This window comes from Pan paniscus, chromosome 8 (genome assembly GCF_029289425.2).
Source record: "Pan paniscus chromosome 8, NHGRI_mPanPan1-v2.0_pri, whole genome shotgun sequence".
Taxonomy (NCBI): domain Eukaryota; kingdom Metazoa; phylum Chordata; class Mammalia; order Primates; family Hominidae; genus Pan; species Pan paniscus.
The window spans coordinates 129,404,454-129,425,209 of NC_073257.2; the positions used below are offsets into that span (position 1 = coordinate 129,404,454).

At 55.7% G+C, this 20,756-nt stretch overlaps 1 protein-coding gene across 2 annotated transcripts; it reads left to right on the plus strand.

The window, feature by feature from the left end:
• Nucleotides 1-1,164: 1,164 nt before the first annotated feature.
• On the plus strand, nt 1,165-15,167 carry EMX2 (empty spiracles homeobox 2). Of its 2 annotated transcripts, XM_003825633.5 has the most exons (3): nt 7,723-9,300; nt 11,263-11,447; nt 13,696-15,167. In XM_003825633.5, exons 1-3 carry the CDS (start codon nt 8,895-8,897, stop codon nt 13,861-13,863), a joined length of 759 nt encoding a protein of 252 aa, XP_003825681.1. In that variant the 5' UTR covers nt 7,723-8,894; the 3' UTR covers nt 13,864-15,167. The 2 variants fall into 2 exon arrangements, with proteins under 2 accessions (XP_008949212.1, XP_003825681.1); XM_008950964.4 differs by lacking the exon at nt 11,263-11,447 and having other exon boundaries at nt 1,165-9,300; nt 13,696-13,799.
• Nucleotides 15,168-20,756: the final 5,589 nt, after the last annotated feature.

Consider the following 20,756-nt stretch of genomic DNA (forward strand, 5'->3'; position numbering starts at 1 on the left):
TAAGCGAGGGCTGTTTTCGTTGGGAACGCACAGCACAGCTCCCTTCCTCAGAGCCACCTCCAGACCCCTCGGCCCTCCCACGACCCCCAGTTCCCGGGTCCGAGGTTCTGGGCGCCAGCGGCGGCCACCGCGCCGCGCGAGCAGCTTTTATTCGCAGTCTCTTTAACTCGCCCTTTCTGGTTCTCTTCCCTTCGAGCGCCCTGCAGCGGAGTGTTAGACAAGCCCTGTTGTCTGTGGGCTCTCACCTCAGAGTCAATATTATCTCAGATGGGCACAATAGACTGGAATGAAAAGCTAATATTGAATCAATGCTGTCCCTGTCCGCGCCGCTGCGATGCCACCCTTTGTTGCGCACGCCGCCCCCGGCAAGCTGCTGGCGGCCGGGGCTAAGCGGAGGGCGGCCGCGGTCGGGCCTCTCCGGGTCCACGCCAGGGGTGGGAGGACACTTCGGGCCCAGCGTAGAGGAGGCCTCCGAGGCCCAAGCGGGCTTCGGCTGCTGCGAGTCCCCAGAGGCTCCCTCGGGCCTCACTCGCGGTGTCTCTTCCAGACGCCAGGGGCAGGCCACGAAGCCGAGGGCTCCGCGTGGCCGTGGGAGAAGCGGGGTGCACGGAGCCTTCCCGCGCCCAGACGCCGAGGGGATGCAAACAGGGGAGCCGGGCCTGGTATGGCCAACCTCCAGGATCGAGGGGCCCCAGAATGTGCATGCGGCCGGGGGCGGGGGCAGCTGCGGGGGCCAGAACCAGAGTATTCCTTCGCTCTCCCCTGGGGGCCGGGCCCCCACGAGTTGCAGCAGAGCCGGTCTGTAATTAGGGCCTCCTGGTCCGGCAAAGCTGCGGCTGCTCCCAGAGAGAGTTGGGGTCTTCTCAGGGCCCGCGATGGGGGAGTGGTCGTGGTCAGACCCCCGTGAGCCCCTTCGGAAGGTCCCAGTCCCTGTCCATTCTTCTGTCCCGCAGCTCTCTCCGCGCAGGCGGGGCAGAGCCGGGGAAGAAGACGCTGGACGAGGGGTCTTGGGGCCGCCTCGCTGGCTGCGGTTGGAAGCACTCGTTTTCCCGCCCGCCCGCGCAGGCGCTGCTCTGTGGCCACCAGCAGAGGTTTCCCGGCCGCTGTGAGTCGCCCACGCGAGCGACGTGGGGATACGGGGCGCACGGAGTCTCAGCTGCCGCCACGCAGCGCTTGCCCTGCCCGAGCTTCGGCTCACTGGCAGCGGCGAGGCCACCGACCACCCTCCGCCTTCCAGTCCTAAACTCGGGGCTGGAGACCGCAGGAGCTAAACCAGGAAGAAGAAAGAGGGCAGGGCCTGAGGCCGGGAAGAGCGGGCCCGGAGGTCAACGGTGAGCGGGTGCATAGGAGGCAAGAGCCAGAGTGACATTAAGTGGGGCCGCCCGGGCGAACCTTGCGCGTGCACCCCGGCCCACCTGCAGGGCATTCTCCCCTGCCTTTTCTCCTTGGCTTGAGTGCGGGCGGCTGACTCCTGTGGGCGGGGAGGAGAGGGTGGTCTTCCCAGGGCTCCAAGTGGAGTGATCACTGCACCCATGGCCAGGAGGTGGGGGTGCGCGGAGTGATTTTTGTAACTTCCCTGAGCCTCAGTTTTCTCATCTGAAAAGTGGGTATCACGACTGTTTCCCTAACTGACCACACCAGGTTGTGATGTTCACTGAAATCATGGGCTTGAGCACACATACTTTTTAAAAATTGCTAAAACTCGATACAGATGAGAGGAATTGTTAGTTTTCTTGTAAGTCTTGCCCCAATCCTCCCCATGTTTCAAGGAGGGCCGCAGAGTCCAAAATAAAAAACCTCCAGTTTCCTTTTTTTCCTCAGTTGGCTGGATTTCCCCTCCAAGCCCCAGCCCAGCCCCCACGTCCAGAAAATGGGGAAGTATTAAAGGAAGAGACGATTAAGCCCCTGAGAGTGAGGCTCCTGGGACGCCAGCGTTTCAGAAGTAGCATAGGCTCCTAGATGGACGCTGACAAACCCAAGTAGCGCCTTACATTGTCCGGCGAGGACCAGACTCCAAGTTAAAAGGCCGGCCGGGCTATCAGTGGCAGAGAGCAGAGCCTCAAACACGAAAAGCCAGAAAGCGCAGCAGAGGCGTGGAAGGTGCGCCCCGCTTCCGCTCCCCATGCTGGTCCTCTGGGAACTCAGGAGCCGGTGCACGCTCTGGTGGGCTCATAGAGATGTAGCTTTGGGGGCGATGGGAACGACTTGCCACGCTCCCACCCACCCTCCATCCCGAGAGAGTGCAAGGGAGACGCAACTGTCTTCATCCCTATCCCGGGCTGGCGCCCGAACGAGAGAGTGTACTTCTTCCCTAGCTCCTGCACCACCGTCTGTGTGTACGTCTGTCTGTCCCTCCCAGTCCCTGCTCGGTCCTAGGCTTTCATTTGAAGGCAGCTGAGGGAGAAAGAAACTGGAAACCCCTTTGGTTCTGTTTCCTTGCTTTCAATAATGAATCGAGACAGCGTGTGTGTGGTGAGGGAGTGACGAGTTTCAACGTGATGAAGGAGATAAAACCCGACGGTGGGGTCCTGCCAGTGGCTCCATGCGTCACTGAAACTTTGGGTCTCAAAACGGATAGATCTCCGGAGACGCAGAGGTTCGCGCGGATGTCCAGAGGAGGACAGCGCCCCTGCAGCCACCCGCGGAGCCCAGGGCCAGGGTCAAAACCCTGCCGCAAGGGCTCGGAGCTCCAAGCAGTTATGCTGAGGGCGCCGCTCCCAGGCCGCCTTGCTATGACACGGGTTTCCAGTGAAGCCCAAGCGAATTCCACGGCCCCACATCACCGGAGGAGCCAGGCTGCCCCGGGATGGATGGGGTCCGCGCGCTCCGAGAGGAATGGGCTAGTCAATGTGCGCTGCTAGGAGTGTGTGGTAATCAATCGCCACCCCTGCCAAAACCAAGGACCCCCTGTGTCGGGCGTCTTCAGCCAGCCGCGAGGGGGCGCGGATCTGAGAGAGTCGCACCCCGGGACCGCAGCTCTTCCTACTCCACCCCAGGCAGGGCCCGCGCAGGCCGTCCCAGGCCTGTTCTCTGAACCACCTGGGTTGGGCCGGGAGATATGGGACCTCAGGCATGGAATTGTGGCTGCACAGGTGATCACGGCTTCCTAGTCCTTCTTAGAGCAGAACCTGTCCCACTCCAGCCCACCTCTGCGCCCCCTTCGGAAGGAAGCCTACTGGAGCTGGAATTCCAGCGTGGATGGCGAACTCTCAAGCCAAGAGCTGGAGCTGATGGAGGCAGGAGGGACGCACTTCCAAGCCATCCGGGCTCCTCCGTAGCCAGTGAGCCTCCTTTAACCCCTCCACTGGCCTGGATGACGGCCTAGGCGAGACTTTGGCAGTGTGGAGCGACCCCAGCGCTCCCCCGCCCTCGGGCTCGGGGGTGCGGTGGGTACCGCGCCCGCGCCCGGCCCTCGCCACTAGGCGCCGCTGCGCTCACGCCGATCGGGGCCCCGGGTCGCCGCGCCCGCCTGGCGAGAGGCCTCTGGGGAAGACGCCAGAAAGGGATTTGTCGTAATAATTTAAAAAAAATGTTTTTAGGGCATTAATTATACTTTTCGTTTTCTCACCGCCACCCTGCGCGTTCGGAGAGGCCGGCGTGACTGGGGATCTCAGTAGGTTGGAGGAATTCTTAACGCCCCCGAGGCCTTTCCAACTCGGGACATCGTTCTCGCGCCTCGGGCCGGGAAAGGGCTCGCCCTTCACGGGCGTCGGTGCGGTCCGCGGCGAGCCGCGGGAGCACAGGGCGGGCTCAGCATTCTGGTTCAACGTGAGGACCAGAACCTCGGCGATCAGGGACGTGGCAGAGTGCAGCGGGTAGCTTCGACGGCACAAGGCCATGGCCTAGCAATAACTAAAATGTGATGAACGCTAACAGTGTGCTAAATATGAGCTCACTCACTCTCTCAACAACCGTTAACACATCGCTATTTCCTTTTCACAGATGAGTCAACCGTGGCTTAAGAAGGTGAAAGTCACACAGGTGGTGACCCCAGACAGCTCCCACACACCTATTCTCAGTTGCAGGAGGCCATGCACCCACCCCAGGTACCTCACAGGCCTAGCACGGAGCGCAGCTATAGTGAAGCACTGCCCTTTGCTCCTTTGAAGCCCAGGGGCACCTTGCAGGAAACTCCTAGCAGATGCTTATCAGAGATCCCCAGGAGTCTCCGCCCTTTGACACCAACCAAGGAGCCAGGACTCCAGGCCTTGCTCACCCCAAAATCTCCCTTAAAAAGCTCTCAGCTTTTGGGGGAGCACGGAGGAGTGTGGCAGGAGTGTCAGCATTAGCTGATGTTTGTACAGCTATATTGTTCACAGTCTCTGAAACCCAGTAACAAGCCTTGGAGGTGGGTATGTAATAGCAGCATCAAGGACAGGAGCAAACTTTTATTGTAGTTCATTATGTGCCAGACACTGTCTAAGCACTTTACTTTGTTTATCTCATTGAACAAACCCAGAGCAAAGGTACTATATTATTTATTCCCATTTCAGAGAAGAGAAAACCGAGGCACAGAGAAGTTAGGTAACTTGCCCAAGGTCACACAGTTAAGCTGTAAATGCAAGTCTCTCATCTTGGGGGATGGGGGCAGGTGTATTAAAGTATAATTACATATAGTAAAACTCACCCTTTGTAGTATATGGTTCTGTGAGTTTTGAAAAACACATAGAGTCATGTAAATACCACCACAATCAGGAAGTAGGATAGTTCTATCTTTCTCCAAAACAAGCCCACTGCTACTCCCCACTGCCTCCCAGACAGCATTGGCTGTATTTTTACATATGACAAAATGAGGTGGGGAGGTTTCTGTGTTGCCCAAGGTCATTCAGTGACAGATTCGGAATTAGAACGTTTGAATGTGTCTGCTAGTCCAGCTGCCTGAAAAGGTAGATTCCTCAGTCTACAGAGCCCAAGAGGCAGCAGTGGCTTGGGGCACACATAGGGCAGAGGGAGGAAGCCCCTTGCTCTAAGCTGTAGCCTCTGAAATCCCCACATCTCCCACTCCATGCAGGGCTACTTAACCAAACACCCACTCCTTGGGCAGCTAAGGAACAAAGGTGGCTAAATCCACAAATAAAGTTGAGTGGCAGGGCAGCTGCGCCATCTAGGAGCTTAGGGTCCAGTCCAGACCACAGTGCCCAGTGCCCTGGCACGACTCCACTGGCCAGCCCGGTTAATGAGTTACTATCCTAGTTAATTTCCCTGCACATCGGGGCCAGACCCCGCGAACCTTCCCGGGCTCCTCTGGCCCCGGGAATTAGCATAGATTACCCATGCATGAATTAGCATAGATTACCCAGCTTCTGGGGTTCTGAACTGCCCGACTCACTGGAAACCTGCTTCTCCTTCAAGGGGCTGGAGTGCAGCTCGGGTCTAGCAGCACTTGGAGCAGAGGAACTAGCATATCCTGGTTCCTTCAGGAAGGGGGACACCAGATCTCAGATCCTGCTGCCCCTTTACCCCTGCCTACGTGTTGGCTAGCTAGAGCCCCTGGGGCAAACCTGGCCACAGAAGGGCAGTTTATAAAAGGCAGGTGGCCTGCAGAGGATGCCAACTGACTGAAGTGGGACTGTGGAGCACTCTACCCCTCTACTGCAGCCAGATGTCCCTGCCTGGGGCAGAAGGCTGAGGGGTCCCATCTCCAGCCCAACACCGTCCTGGTTAAGGGAATAACGATTGCACCTTAGCGCCCAGGGCTGCAAGTTTTAAAAGAGGGAAGGCACCCATCACCCTTATACATCACAAACCATCTGGGTCTCACCCAATCTCCCAGACAGACTGGATACCTGTTGCCCTAAAGGTCAATGACTTTTATGCCCCCATCCAAGATCACTAAGGGTGGAGTTTCAGTGGCTCCAGTTTGCAACCTCTGAGTCTCAGGCTGAGTTTGGAGGGTCTGGCCTGAGGGCACTGCCAGAATCTGGCCCTCCAGTCCTCCTTCTGAAGTTTGCATGAAAGGTGCACTCTCCTGCTTGCCAGGATTCAGGATGCACAGTCTGCCTAAGCTGAGTGTTTGTTTCCAGCCTCAAAAACCCGAGGGCGGACCTCTAGCTCCACCCTAAGCTTACTGGCTGGGCACAGCCAAAATACCTCCCCCCTCTGCCATGTCTTCAGGCTCCCTGCTGGCCTAGCTGGGGTTAGAGGAGAGGCCTCTAACCCCACAGCCTAATTGAGAGAGGGATTTCCAAACTGTAGACAATATTTTGGGGGACAGTGGTCCAGGCCCAAGGGAGGTGCATCTTTAAGTGCACCCCTACCCCAAGGGCTGGATCCAAAGCCCAGAATCTTTGGGCCTGGAAAAAGGGGAGGAGGAGAAAGCAAAGCCACCTGGAACTGACAGAGGGACAATACTGGGCTAGGACCCCAGCCCAGAACTTCGAAGCCTAAGGGAAAGGCAGGTGTCTCCCACTGTGAGGGCAAAGCTGAGGCGCACACCTGTCTCATGTGTGAAGATGTGTATGTGTGTTCCCCGGGAAGGTGTGGGGCGGGGGCAACAAAGATGATCTCTGCCAGTTCCTCACGAATCTGTCTGGTGCCCTGACAACCCCGGAAAACACTGCTCCCAACTCGTGTCTTGCCTGGTTTCCCAAAAGAGGTTTTTGGACACTTGCCCCAACACAACATTATATCTGGAATAAAGGAGTAATTGACACAAACATAAATATACACCAGATGAAACCAAGGGAGGAAGCAGGTAGCTTGTCCTGAGACCTGTCCCCTCAACTATGCATCTGGTGGCAGTGCAGCCTGGCTCACGGTGGACTTCACTCTTCTCCTCCCATTCCCATCGGCTTCCCAGGTTTCACGGCAACCTAGTCACCAAACACAGGCATTTCTGCGTTCTTAGGAGAAATGACAGGGGCCTGGGAGTAATAGTTTTAAACGACGCTAGAATTTTTTTTTTATCATTAATTGTAAACGTGCAAAATACCTGCTGGTACTTCACTTTAGAAGAATGTAATTGGCAAAAAGAAAAAAAGGAAAAAAGAGGCGGCTGATGAATAGATAATAGATCTTTAACCACCAATAAACAGAGAGCAGCGCCAGGAGCCTGGGGATGTGATCATAATTATGCCGCCGCGCGAGCCAATGGGGACGAGGGAACTCGGTCCTAAAATCATCCCAAAACCGAAGGCGAGCTCGAAAATGCGGACACGGCCTGGGACCGGAGATGCGATCCGTAGTCGTTAGTTGCACTGGGTTTGCACAGCAACCACCCCCCCCCCAACCCCGGGACAACAGATGGCATAATAATAATAGAAATAATAATAATAAAATAATATCATCTATAATAATAATAACATTGACTACACTGACAAAAATAATTACGACGGAACCTTAATAGTACAGTAGCACCATATCGGGCTCTCCCCTGACCTTGGACTGCCGGTCCCAGATATTCCAGAAGGAATTGTTTTGGGGAAGGAGGTGAGCACCCTCCCAGACAGAAAACGCTAGAGACCGTGGGGCGACAGAGGGAGAGAGTTGGAAGCCCACTGCTCCGGCGGGGTCGGCAGCTCCCGGTCTCAACTCGCAAACGAACGAGCCGGGTCAAGAATCGCGAACGCACCGACCCTGGGACCTCGAGGCTAAGCGTGGTTGATGGGGTGGGAGGACCCCGTACCCCTCACTCCAGGATCCCTCCTGGCCTAGGAAACCGCTGGGAGTTTTGCTAAGTGTGGGGACTGGTAAAACCGAACGGCGCCTTTAGCCCGGGAAGCAGCCCCCGCCCGCTTACCCTCGCGGTGCTCTTGGGGCGATCCCAGTTCTCCCGACGCGGGGCCGCGTAAGGCAGCAGCGGCGGAGCGCTAGGCTAGAGGAATCTGTCTGTCCGTCTGTCCTACCAGCTTGGGCGAGGCAGGCTCGGGATTCAGGGGGCCGCAGCGGAGGCGGCGCCGGCCAGGGACTCTGCAGGGACCGGGGTGCCCCGGAGGGAGTGGTGCTGGTGGAGGAGGAGGCGGTGGCTGAGGGGGAGTAGGTGGGGAAAGAGGAGGAGGAAGAAGAAGAGGAGGAAGAAGAGGAGGAGGAGAAGAAGAAACTGGAGGAAGAGGAGGAGGCGAAGGAGGAGGAGAAGCCGCAGCGGGCGCCGCAGGAGCGAGTAAGCTGGGAGCGAGGGGCGAAGGCGCGGAGAAGCCCGGCCGCCCGGTGGGCGGCAGAAGGCTCAGCCGAGGCGGCGGCGCCGACTCCGTTCCACTCTCGGCCCGGATCCAGGCCTCCGGGTTCCCAGGCGCTCACCTCCCTCTGACGCACTTTAAAGAGTCTCCCCCCTTCCACCTCAGGGCGAGTAATAGCGACCAATCATCAAGCCATTTACCAGGCTTCGGAGGAAGCTGTTTATGTGATCCCCGCACTAATTAGGCTCATGAACTAACAAATCGTTTGCACAACTTGTGAAGAAGCGAACACTTCCATGGATTGTCCTTGGACTTAGGGCGCCCTGCCCGCCTTTTGCAGAGGAGAAAAAACTTTTTTTTTTTTGCCTCCCCCGAGAACTTTCCCCCCTTCTCCTCCCTGCCTCTAACTCCGATCCCCCCACGCCATCTCGCCAAAAAAAAAAAAAAAAAAGAAAAAAGAAAAAAAAAAAGAAAAAAAATTACCCCAATCCACGCCTGCAAATTCTTCTGGAAGAATTTTCCCCCCTCGCTTCAGGTTGGGCGCGTTTGGTGCAAGATTCTCGGGATCCTCGGCTTTGCCTCTCCCTCTCCCTCCCCCCTCCTTTCCTTTTTCCTTTCCTTTCCTTTCTTTCTTCCTTTCCTTCCCCCCACCCCCACCCCCACCCCAAACAAACGAGTCCCCAATTCTCGTCCGTCCTCGCCGCGGGCAGCGGGCGGCGGAGGCAGCGTGCGGCGGTCGCCAGGAGCTGGGAGCCCAGGGCGCCCGCTCCTCGGCGCAGCATGTTCCAGCCGGCGCCCAAGCGCTGCTTCACCATCGAGTCGCTGGTGGCCAAGGACAGTCCCCTGCCCGCCTCGCGCTCCGAGGACCCCATCCGTCCCGCGGCACTCAGCTACGCTAACTCCAGCCCCATAAATCCGTTCCTCAACGGCTTCCACTCGGCCGCCGCCGCCGCCGCCGGTAGGGGCGTCTACTCCAACCCGGACTTGGTGTTCGCCGAGGCGGTCTCGCACCCGCCCAACCCCGCCGTGCCAGTGCACCCGGTGCCGCCGCCGCACGCCCTGGCCGCCCACCCCCTACCCTCCTCGCACTCGCCACACCCCCTATTCGCCTCGCAGCAGCGGGATCCGTCCACCTTCTACCCCTGGCTCATCCACCGCTACCGATATCTGGGTCATCGCTTCCAAGGTACGTGCCACGTCGCGGAACTGCAGCGCGCCGCTCCCGCCGCATCCTTCACTGCCCCCGGCCTGCTCCGGGTGGGCGCTTGGCAAGGCCTGGGCGGAGGTTCCTCCGGCTCGCGGGCCAGCGCGCCCTGCTGGGAAACTAGGCGGCGCGGGGCCGGGCGTGGTGTCGATCCCCAGTCTCCGAAGCTACGACTGGTTTGGAGTGATGGCCTGCGGGCCGCTTGACCCTTTGGGAAGGGGTGCGAACGGAGAAGTTGTCCCCCAGTGCGCTCGAATCAGAGCAGGCTGGGCTGTGCGTGCCCGGCGCCGCGGAGCCCAGAGTCCGCGGGATCCCCAGGCTCCTGGTACCCTCGGCAATGCCCCCAACCGTCCTGGCTCCGAGGGGCGCGGACAGGACTCGGCCGCCAGGCTTGCTTTCGACTGCGTTCGACCCTGTTCACCACCCACTTTGCGCCCCTTCAGTCCAGACCCGCGGCTTCTTAGTCTTCCACCCTCTTCTGGAGGCGAGAGGATCCTCGCGCCCCGGGAGAAAAGTATGGGGTTTGTTTTTTCTTTCCTGCTTTTCGGAGGCCTGGGGAGGGGCGGGAACCCGTGAGGGAGGAAAGCTCCAGGGCTCGGCGCTCTCGCCGCGACCTGCTTAATTGGGGCGCCGAGCAGCCACAGCGGGAAGGCAGGTTCGGTCTGGTTTTTGTTTTTCTTTCTTTCTTAAAAAAAAAAAAAAAAAAAAAGAACCTGGTCAGGAAACGGTCTTAGAGGGAAATATCTGTTCGTGTGTTTTCATTTCTTGCGATATTTTTTATTTGTTTGTTTTTCTCTGGGTACGGGGTGGGAGGAGGAGAGTTAAAACTTCAGAAAAAGGAGTAATTAGTTTACGGATCGGAGTCAGTAAAAGACCTACCTCCGGCGGCAGCCGATCAATACTCCGCGGCTTGTCCATTCATTAACCCATTGCGTTCCTGCCGGAGCCTAGAATCGGGTAGATGTCACCCCCCTCCCCATATTTTAAAAAATCAAACCAAAGGAAAAAAACCCCAAAAAGCCTTTTACCCTTAATCCCGAACTGGATTTGCCTGCATCCTGCCTGGACTGTCGGCTTGTTTTTCTTTGTTTGGGTTTTCGGTGAATCGATTTCCTATCCTAATGAGTGAACCCAAAACTCTGAGGCTTTGCTTGAAAAGTTTAGGGCTGCCCTTCCTCATTCGCTATCAGTCATGCTCATGGTCCCCTCACCAGACCCGGAGCCGCTGGGATCTTCCTGCGTTACAGACTGTCCTGGCGGTGTCTGCAAGTCGGTAACCCCCTGGGTTTCGATCCCTTCGCTCGCGTTTCTCTTCTAGTTCTCGGGAGCCGGGAGCCCCGGAGCCCAGTTCGCGAGAGGCAGCAGCGGCTGTAGCCAAGCACACCCGCCGGCCAGATTTCTGTCCCGATCGGGCTTCAACGACTCGCCCCGCCTCTATACTTTTCCGGAGGGGTAATAAAACAAATAATTTAAAAATAAATCTCCAAGAAAACTCTGGAGAGCAGCCCGCCGCCTTTCCACCGTGGGTCAAAGTTCCCCGAGAGGTTAGAAAGAAGAGAAAGTAGTTTCTTCGGGTTGTGGGCGCCAATACCCTGGCCAGGCTCTGCGGCTCCCTCCCCTGCCTCCAGCGCCCGGCGAGGAGGTGGCTAGGCCCGCGGCGCCAGGGCGGCTGCCGAGCCGGCCGAGGTCAGGAGCCTGGGGACTGAGCTCCGCGCGACAGCGGCTGGTTGGGTGCCGCACCGGTGGAGACCCGGCGTTCCGGGCCGGGCAGCTGAGCAGGCGTTCCCTTCGTGAGCCCTTGGGAGGACCACCGGCCCCCGCAGGTCGAGCGGCGCGGCTATGCGAAGGCCCTGAGCGCGGTGCCGGGCCAGCCCGGCTCGGGAGAAGTGCGCGGCTCGGGTCAGAGCAGCCCCCCTAATGGGATTTCTGCTGTGCTCCCCGCAGGGAACGACACTAGCCCCGAGAGTTTCCTTTTGCACAACGCGCTGGCCCGAAAGCCCAAGCGGATCCGAACCGCCTTCTCCCCGTCCCAGCTTCTAAGGCTGGAACACGCCTTTGAGAAGAATCACTACGTGGTGGGCGCCGAAAGGAAGCAGCTGGCACACAGCCTCAGCCTCACGGAAACTCAGGTGACTGCGGCCCGGGCGCGAGGAACCCATCTAGGCGTGCGCCCCCTCCCCAAAGCTGGCTCCCAAGCACACCCATGAGCACGGAGCTCTGTGAGGGCCTTCCGCACAGGTCCTGGTAGCTGATTCCACGCCTGGGCTCGGGATGTATGTCTCAAGGTGCTGGCTTTGTTGGGCTCCAGAAAGGGGCTGTAAGTGCCAATCTGCCCCAGGTTCTGGGGAAACGCGCCGAGTTGTTTCTCTGTCCAGTTGGGCATGTCCTGGCTAAGACATCCCTGCATTTCTAGTGAGACTTTTGATGAGAGTGTGAAGACCCTGCTGGGGTCCAGGAAGAGGGAGAGCACAATGGGGTTTCTGGGTGTTTGGAGTTGGAGGCTGGTAAGGACAGGATGTGGGTTAAAGATGAGTTCTGAGCGACTGTGAGCCCACGGCTCACACCGTCGGCTCCAGTGACTTCCCTGAAGGAGATGGGCAATAGGAAGGTAGAGGGCAAGCGTCCTGTGTGTACCCTATATCAGAGAAGTAAAGTTGAGAGGCTGCAGAGAGGGTCTGCCTCAGGGCACAGGCCTTCTGCACAGCAGGGTCCCTGGGCGGGCCTGGCTTGGGTTTATACTAGGGTGGGGAGGGGGTTTAGGACTACAGTAGGCGCTACTGTACACGGAGCCGCAGGGCGGGGTCAAAGTTCCCAGCAAACAGTAACGTTTTTTTGGGCAGATTAAGTTGTAACACTTTTCCTGGGCAGCGCAGAAAGGTCGAGGCTTTTGTTTTAAAACATGTTCTCCACCCCAAAACCGAGGAGGGCCTGGCGGGTTTGTGCGGAGCCCGGCACAAGGCGCGGCCCGGCTGATTTCTCCTGGACAGCCGAGGCGGCGGTGGTCTTTGTCCGCCTCGCTGCCCACGCTGCCTGGAGTCTTTGTGTGCGTGTCAAGCCCCGAGCGCACCGACGCGCGCCTTGGGCCAGCGCCGGGGAGAAATGAACCGTCCTCCCCCTCAATTAGCAAACTCAAAGCAAATTAAATTCAGCCTTGTTCCCGCTCAGCTTTTTCATGGAGCACTTTGGGCGACTGTGGCTTTCCGGGAGAGCAAGACGGACCGGCCTGCGGCCTCAAAGGAGGGAATGGAATGGATCCCAGGGGTCCAGGGACTGGCACTGGGCTGTGGGGTACTGTTATCCAGATAGGATAGGAGTTGTGGGGGGAGGGTATCAGAGGTGCAGTTACTGCCATCTCCCTTACCTGTACCCCACTGCTGGGAAGATTGGACTGTGTTACTGTCTGGTGGCTAAATGAGGACCCACGACTCAGCTTTCCTAGGGGGCCGTGGGATGGCAGCCGACTCCCACCTCATTGCTCCTGAGACCTCTCACAGCCGCTCTGGTGAGGCCGGGCCTCCAGCCCCACCCTGGTGGGAAGTGATGGGACTGGGGTCCGAGGTTGTGTGACCAGCAGCCTGTTCCGGGGCTGTTTAGAAGGAGGGAAGAGGGGGCTTGCTGTCACCTCCCCTTCTCTTAGTTTCTCTCTTACTTTCCGTGTAACCCACGGTCTTTCAGAAGCTTTCAGTTTTGAACTCATTTTCCTAGCTATAAAGGTACAGCTGGGTTGGTCTGGAGGCCTACACACTCCATGTCCCTCCTGGCCTCCTCCAGCCCCATCCCCTTCCTGCTCACCTGTGAGAGTCCCCCGCACGGAGGATGCAGCTCAGGCAAACCCTGATCGCCTACCCAGGGCCCCCGCCACGAAGAGGAGACGCTATATTTAGGAAACGCCGCCCAGACCAGCAGAAAATAGAAAGCACATTGGGCCCTGAGGGAAGCTGCAGCAGCGGCGGACTGAGGTCTCTCTTGCACTCGCTTGCTGGAGGGAGTTAGGGACATGTCTCTTTTTCTTTTAATCACTTATTATTTTTGTAGGGGCTTCCCATGCTTTGCAAGGCTTTGCTCTCAGCGGGATATAGATGCCCTCTGCAGGGCCAGGAGAGATGGGGCTCAGTGCACTCCGGGCCACAGGGCCCTGGGGAAAGGCTCTTCAGGAAGCCTCAGAAGGGCAGGGAGCTGGGCTTCTTTTCCACCACGCACTAGGGGCCCTGCTCCCTGAGGGCAGGCCTTGGGGAGGCTGGACCTTAGGACTTGCATCTCGGGGGCTGGGTCTTTGCTGAGTCTGGAACTGGAGTCTGGGCTGGGTGAAACGATCAGGCACTTGATAGAAGGGTGCTCTGAAAGAACTAACGCACCCCATCTGCCTCTCACCCGCAGGTAAAAGTATGGTTTCAGAACCGAAGAACAAAGTTCAAAAGGCAGAAGCTGGAGGAAGAAGGCTCAGATTCGCAACAAAAGAAAAAAGGGACGCACCATATTAACCGGTGGAGAATCGCCACCAAGCAGGCGAGTCCGGAGGAAATAGACGTGACCTCAGATGATTAAAAGCATAAACCTAACCCCACAGAAACGGACAACATGGAGCAAAAGAGACAGGGAGAGGTGGAGAAGGAAAAAACCCTACAAAACAAAAACAAACCGCATACACGTTCACCGAGAAAGGGAGAGGGAATCGGAGGGAGCAGCGGAATGCGGCGAAGACTCTGGACAGCGAGGGCACAGGGTCCCAAACCGAGGCCGCGCCAAGATGGCAGAGGATGGAGGCTCCTTCATCAACAAGCGACCCTCGTCTAAAGAGGCAGCTGAGTGAGAGAGACAGAGAGAAGGAGAAAGAGGGAGGGAGAGAGAGAAAGAGAGAGAGAGAGAGAGAAAGCTGAACGTGCACTCTGACAAGGGGAGCTGTCAATCAAACACCAAACCGGGGAGACAAGATGATTGGCAGGTATTCCGTTTATCACAGTCCACTTAAAAAATGATGATGATGATAAAAACCACGACCCAACCAGGCACAGGACTTTTTTTTTTGTTGTTGCACTTCGCTGTGTTTCCCCCCCATCTTTAAAAATAATTAGTAATAAAAAACGAAAATTCCATATCTAGCCCCATCCCACACCTGTTTCAAATCCTTGAAATGCATGTAGCAGTTGTTGGGCGAATGGTGTTTAAAGACCGAAAATGAATTGTAATTTGCTTTTCCTTTTAAAGACAGGTTCTGTGTGCTTTTTATTTTGATTTTTTTTCCCAAGAAATGTGCAGTCTGTAAACACTTTTTGATACCTTCTGATGTCAAAGTTATTGTGCAAGCTAAATGAAGTAGGCTCAGCGATAGTGGTCCTCTTACAGAGAAACGGGGAGCAGGACGACGGGGGGGCTGGGGGTGGCGGGGGAGGGTGCCCACAAAAAGAGTCAGGACTTGTACTGGGAAAAAAAACCCCTAAATTAATTATATTTCTTGGACATTCCCTTTCCTAACATCCTGAGGCTTAAAACCCTGATGCAAACTTCTCCTTTCAGTGGTTGGAGAAATTGGCCGAGTTCAACCATTCACTGCAATGCCTATTCCAAACTTTAAATCTATCTGTTGCAAAACCTGAAGGACTGTAGTTAGCGGGGATGATGTTAAGTGTGGCCAAGCACACGGCAGCAAGTTTTCAAGCACTGAGTTTCTATTCCAAGATCATGGACTTACTAAAGAGAGTGACAAATGCTTCCTTAATGTCTTCTATACCAGAATGTAAATATTTTTGTGTTTTGTGTTAATTTGTTAGAATTCTAACACACTATATACTTCCAAGAAGTATGTCAATGTCAATATTTTGTCAATAAAGATTTATCAATATGCCCTCAGAGTAGTCGTCTTGGGAAATTGAAGTGGATCTTTAAAAATGTATCTCAGTAATTTGAGTGTGGTCCTTCCCCAACTAGGCTCAAGAAACCCAGGCTCCTCACCCACAAAAGGGCCAGATTGATGGATTCTCAGGCATTTTAAAGAAAGATGAGGGTGGAGAAGGGAGAAGATTAGGAAAACTTAAGTCCTTCAAAAAAGGGATGGGAGAAAAGTTTTTCAACCAGACCTTTGACCATTGTATGCCCTCCTGAGGGAGTTTAGTTTGAACTTCAGGTTAAAATGCTTACTTCTCTTAACCTCTGGTTATTAAAAAAAACTGGACATATAGTTACACATTGAGGACTACTCTCCCAAAATATTGGGGAAAACATGTAGCAGAATCTTGCAACTTCTAAACTTTCTGACTTCAAACCCCAAAGTACAAGTCTTACTTTTCCTTCCTTTCTTTCCTCCTCTCCCTGGCCCCAATCTGCTGAAGGTGATGGGCCAAGCCCAAGGGCCTCAGCAGCCTTATAAGGCAAGTGTTCTGAGAAACCTTCAACTCTTAATTTTAACATTAAAGAAAAAGTTGTAATCAGACTTGGAGGAAACTTAGCTTTTTTCCCTCCCTCCTTCCCCCTTCTGGGGGTACGAGGTTGTTTTTGCATGCTTCATTTGCTTCTTATCCTGATAGGCTGCATTAATCAGTTTTATTTCCATTGATAGAGAAACCTCGTCTGTTCTGTTCGAGCTACAAAGCGTCCTGCGAGCTTTTGTGAAAGTGCAAATCAGTTTAAGCAATTATCATACCAGGAATATGAAGGGGAAAGAGGAGGCCTTGCCCAGTGGTCTCCTTTAATCTCTTAATCCACGGATCCAGGGGGGCTGCCTGGACATAATTTAGGACAATCTCCCCACCCTTTACACTGTGATAAGGCCAAGTTACAATGCAGGGCAAAAATACAAGCTTTGTTAACATCTTGCCTTGAAAAGTTAAGATTAGACATTCCGTGCACGTGTGGGGACTATAGGGCACTATGGAAATTTTTTCTTTTTTTTCTCCTCTTCTCTAAAGTAGAATTCATTCTCCGTCTCTTTCTCCTTTCCCCCCATCTCTGCCTGTCTTCCCCCTCCCCTCTTTCCCCCATTTCTGTCCCTCTGTAGAAACCTGGCTGCTCATAGTGCATTTTCACAGACTCTTCTTGGAAGGTGTGTGTGCCGTGAGGGGATACTCCGCCGCCGGGAGTTGCCGGGGGAGGAGGGAGACGGGGTGGCCTCAGGAGACCCGGGCTTGCGTCTCACAGGGACAGGTGCGCCTCGGGGTATCCTGGAAACCCTCGTGGGGCTTCCAGGCGCTTTGACAGCACGACCCTCAGTGACCACTAGCTGTCTCAAGCGCTTTGCAGTCAGTGCTCCCGTAAAGCATCCCTTTCTCTTCAACAAGTACAAATTACCTTTTCCTTCCACTCACCTTCCAAAACCCGGAATACCTCAAACACCGAGCTCATTCTTCAACATTCTTAAAATTCAGATGGTCTGTCCAGAAAAAAAAATTTCCGTCTTAATAGAAGGTTTACTTCTGCCGAAATTATATACTTTATACTTTTTAAGTACAAGAAAACGGGGCTGGTGGTGAAGATTTTTCTTTTTTTGGGTAAATGTCCTATGTAGTGTAACAGCAATAAAATCATCAGAGAATACTATTAGCTTTGAAAAAAAACCTAAAAGCTTTATTACAAACCAAGCTTTGAAAATAGGGGGGATTAGGCGGCTGAAAGGGTCCCACAATGGTAAGAAGAAAAGGTTTCATGCTAATGAGGTTAATGCCCTTTGTATCTCAGGCCTCCACATCTTCATTACGCGCTATCTCCGGCTGCACGGAGCGGCTCAGAGAGCCGCAATCCACTCCAACGCCCCCCTTCCCGGCCCAAAGAAGGATTTGATAGCAGCTCTGTTCAAACTAGATAATTATATCTTTTCAAGTCGGAATTAAGATAAAGAAAGTGAAGCAGAGGCGGCTCGCCTTGATCCACTGCAAACAAATTTGGCGCACTTTCGAGTCCTTCCTCCGCCTCAAAAAGGCAGGACAGTCAGCTTATTAGCCGCTCGTTTGCTTTATTAATTCATCTATTTAAAGTGGCAGGATTAGAGTGTCTAATGTGGACGCGGGCTGCCGTGGCGCTGAGGAATATAAATATTTGCGAGATGCCATCCCACGATGACTATCTGGGCGTGGGGCGCGGGGCAGGGTGCGCGTGTGCCCTGCCTCTGCGTTCCCTTCGCAGTGCGCGCGTGCTGAGCTGAGCGGCGGGGTGTAGGAGCCATGAGCCCCAGGTCTATGTGCCCCTTCGTGCTATATGGGTGCCAGCCCTGGATGCTCCCGGGCAGGGCTCAATGGGCATCGTGGGTCAGATTCTGCTCTCCTTCTGGGACACGGAGAACTGTATGCACGTTGCCATTGGGTCCTGCCTGTGACCCCTAATGGGGATGTAGGATACAAGTTTGATCCATGTTCCGTTTCCTTGTTAATTACTTGTGGACCTTCCCTGTGGGACCCCTTGGCCAAGCGCATGTTCGGGAGAGCCATGGGTTCTCCGTTTGCGCTGCCCTGAGAGGGTCAAACGGAATCTACCACGCGCGTGTGCCGCGGCTACGTTCTCCTGCGAAGTACACATGGGTTCCGTGTGCGTTTCTCGCGGAGGCGCCAGAAAGTCCTAGGGTGAGAGAAGCCTTCGACCTCCGAACTTCCTGGCTCTCGTTCTGGGTGTTCAGTGCTCCAAGCTCCCTCTGGCTCTGCTCCTGGCAGGCAAGCCGAGCAGGAGCTGGCGCATTGGCTGCGGCCCGGAACCTGCCGGGCCACTTTTGTGCGAGGGGCGGATTGTGGCAGCCTGAGAGCCGCGCCAGGCGGGCCAGGCAGAAAGGGGGCTCGGGCCTGCGCTCGGCTTTGGAAACCTCGGCTCCTCCCCGTCCCCGCCTCGAGTCGCAGGAAACAAAGTCTGGGACGTGCAGGCCGGCTGGGGAGGGACTCTGGCTGCTCGGAGGCCTGGCCCGGGGCCCCACTCCTTGGTGGGGGTTTTAGGGCTGGTCCAAGTCGGTGTAAGGCTGGCAGGGTGAGGGTCTGTTCTTGTGTGTTTGTATAGGGTGAGAGCACTAGTTTGTGGTATAATGGCATTTGTGTGGATTGTGGAATAGAATTGTGTGTCTCAGCGAGGACTTTAGTCAATTTGTGTCCGTTCTAATTGTCTGAATAAGTTAAAGGCTGGAGAGCCTGGGGCTACTTATGTAGATTTGGTCAAGATGTCTAGCTGTCCTTGTGCGTCTAGATTGTTTTGAGTTAGGGCCAGCACGTGCAGTTGTGAGGCTGCAGAGTGCCTATGACGGTGTGGAAATGCAGTTTATTGAATGTGTGTGCCGCGGTCTGGTTGCACTGTGTATCTGCGAATTCGTCTGGAGTTGTACATCTCAGAAGATGGGGGTGGCCTCGGTGTGTGTGGCTTGCGGGGACGTTTCTCGGTGTTTGGATGGGGGTCCCTGTGATGGATGTCCATGCCCAGCCCTAGGGCAACATCTGTGTGTCTTGGGATCGAGGCGTGTGTGTCTAGTGAGGAGGCTTGGGCTGGGGTGTCGTTCCAGCAGCGCCCAACTAACTCCGGAGTTTGGCAAACAACAGCCGTTTTGTGTAACTGCGCATTTTTCTAGACCAGTCTTTATTATTCCAGCAATCAGCGCTGGAATTACTGGGGCGCCGCCTAGAAGCAACCGCCGGCGGGGCGGCAGAGGATGCCGGCCTCCAGCGTCGGGGGACCGCGCCCGAAAGCCGGGCTGCTTTGTGGGGCCGCTCGCGCCTCGCCCGCAGCTTCCGGCCCGCGCCCTCCGCTCGGCCGCCGATTTTCTCGCCCCAGCCAGCCCCGTAGCCAGAGGAAAGTGGGAGTTTTGAGAACCCTCTGACCCCAGCCGTGACCCCTCTCCGGGAGGTGGCTTCTCCCGCATGACCCGGTGCGCCAGAAAACTCTAGGCGGCGCCACGCTTGGAAGCGCAAGGTCCATTCATCAGCCGCGCCCCAGCGTCTAATTGGCCTTTTGTTTATTAGTGTCTGTTGCCCGGCTGGGAGTCTCCGGAGGGCCCCGGAGCTGCGAGTCGGGGTGCCAGAAGCGGGCGGCGGACCAGCGCCCAGAGCTGGGGTCCAGGTAGGGCAGAGGCGCGTCGCACTCCTCTGAGGGGGCGCCAGAGCGCGCCAAAGATCACGCCCACGTGCGGAGATGCGCGCATGGAGGCTGGACTCCAAGTGCTGGAGCCTGGTCCTCCCGGCTGCTAACGCCCCAGGCTTCGCCCCTGCCCCCACCTCCACCTGCAGACCGAGCCCTCCCCATCTCTCCACACCCTCAGGATTTCAGACCCGCCTTCCTGCCTCTCCTAAGTACCCATCCCAGGCGCTGGCCTTGTGGCTCGGTTCCGCTCACGTCCCGCCGTTCCTCGTTCTTCGTGCTTCGAGTTCATTAGTCGTGGCTCCGCCGCTAACCGCGGGGAGAAAGCTCCCCTTTTACTCTGGGTTTCCCTCCCTAAACACCAACCCGGCAGTATGGAGCCAGCCTCCTGCTTCGCTGGGTGGTGTGATTGAGAGAATGTTTTTGGCAAGGCAGGGAGAGAGGGAAGAGACAGAGCACTCAAAATTCCACCTTCCTCACCAAGTCAAACCTCACCTTCCGATCCCTATCTCCCACCCAGTGTTCAATCTCCACATCGAGCCTCGCCATCCTCCTCCCTACCCCACACTTACTGCCCCTCCTCCCATTCCCGAGAGACAGTACAGAAGTAAGGTCTCCATTCCCAGCACAGGCACAAAGGCCAAGATGCACCTGGGGGTCCCGAAGGTGCTTGGGATGGGCATGCGGTCTCATTTGGAAAATGACTTGAGGATGATTGGCCTCGCCTGGCGGTGGCCTGGCTGCCAGCAACGTCTGGATGGCTGGGCCTCAGCCTGGCCCCAGACGTACCCTGCTCCCAGCCAGCTCCAGGCCCTATATATAGCACCGGTCTCCATAGCCCTGGCTGGACCCTGACGTCAGAAAGAACTTGATCTTGCCTGCTTCGCTCCTGCTTCTGAAACTGATCCTTGAAATGAGAGAACAGACTCTACACAATTCCCATGGCCTTGACATAAGGTACAGCGATAAATATACACCACTAATGAGCAATTACCATATAATCACCTTCCAATTAGCTCGCATAATGATGAATTAAACATTCTAGCAGGCGGGATTAGGTTTCTTACTTTGTATATTATTTACGAAGGCTATAGCTTCTGCAAAGAACCAAATATCAAATTAGATGGGGGAATTTTCACTTGGGGGTAATTATGCATTCAGGCCAGCGGCTGTGTTCTGGTCACTTGTCAACTGAGGCCTCCTGCAAGGTACTGACCAGTGCGTTTGGGCATTTATTTTCCTTTTTTTCCCTCTCTCTCTTTAAGTTGCAATTGCCTTTTCCTTTTCCTTTTACTACTCTGGCCCGTGAGGTGAGAGGCTGGGGACACTGAGGCGGGGCACTAGGTGGGGTTTGGGGAGGGACCTCAGAGAGGATGTGGTGCAGGCAACAGGCCCTGTCCTTCTGG

What these genes read in the sequence shown, in the direction of transcription:
- EMX2 (XM_003825633.5), top strand. Translation starts at nt 8,895, where the DNA reads ATGTTCCAGCCGGCGCCCAAGCGCTGCTTCACCATCGAGTCGCTGGTG. An exon ending in TCTGGGTCATCGCTTCCAAG is followed by an intron (nt 9,301 to 11,262) that starts GTACGTGCCACG and finishes TGCTCCCCGCAG; the next exon opens with GGAACGACACTAGCCCCGAG. An exon ending in TCAGCCTCACGGAAACTCAG is followed by an intron (nt 11,448 to 13,695) that starts GTGACTGCGGCC and finishes TCTCACCCGCAG; the next exon opens with GTAAAAGTATGGTTTCAGAA.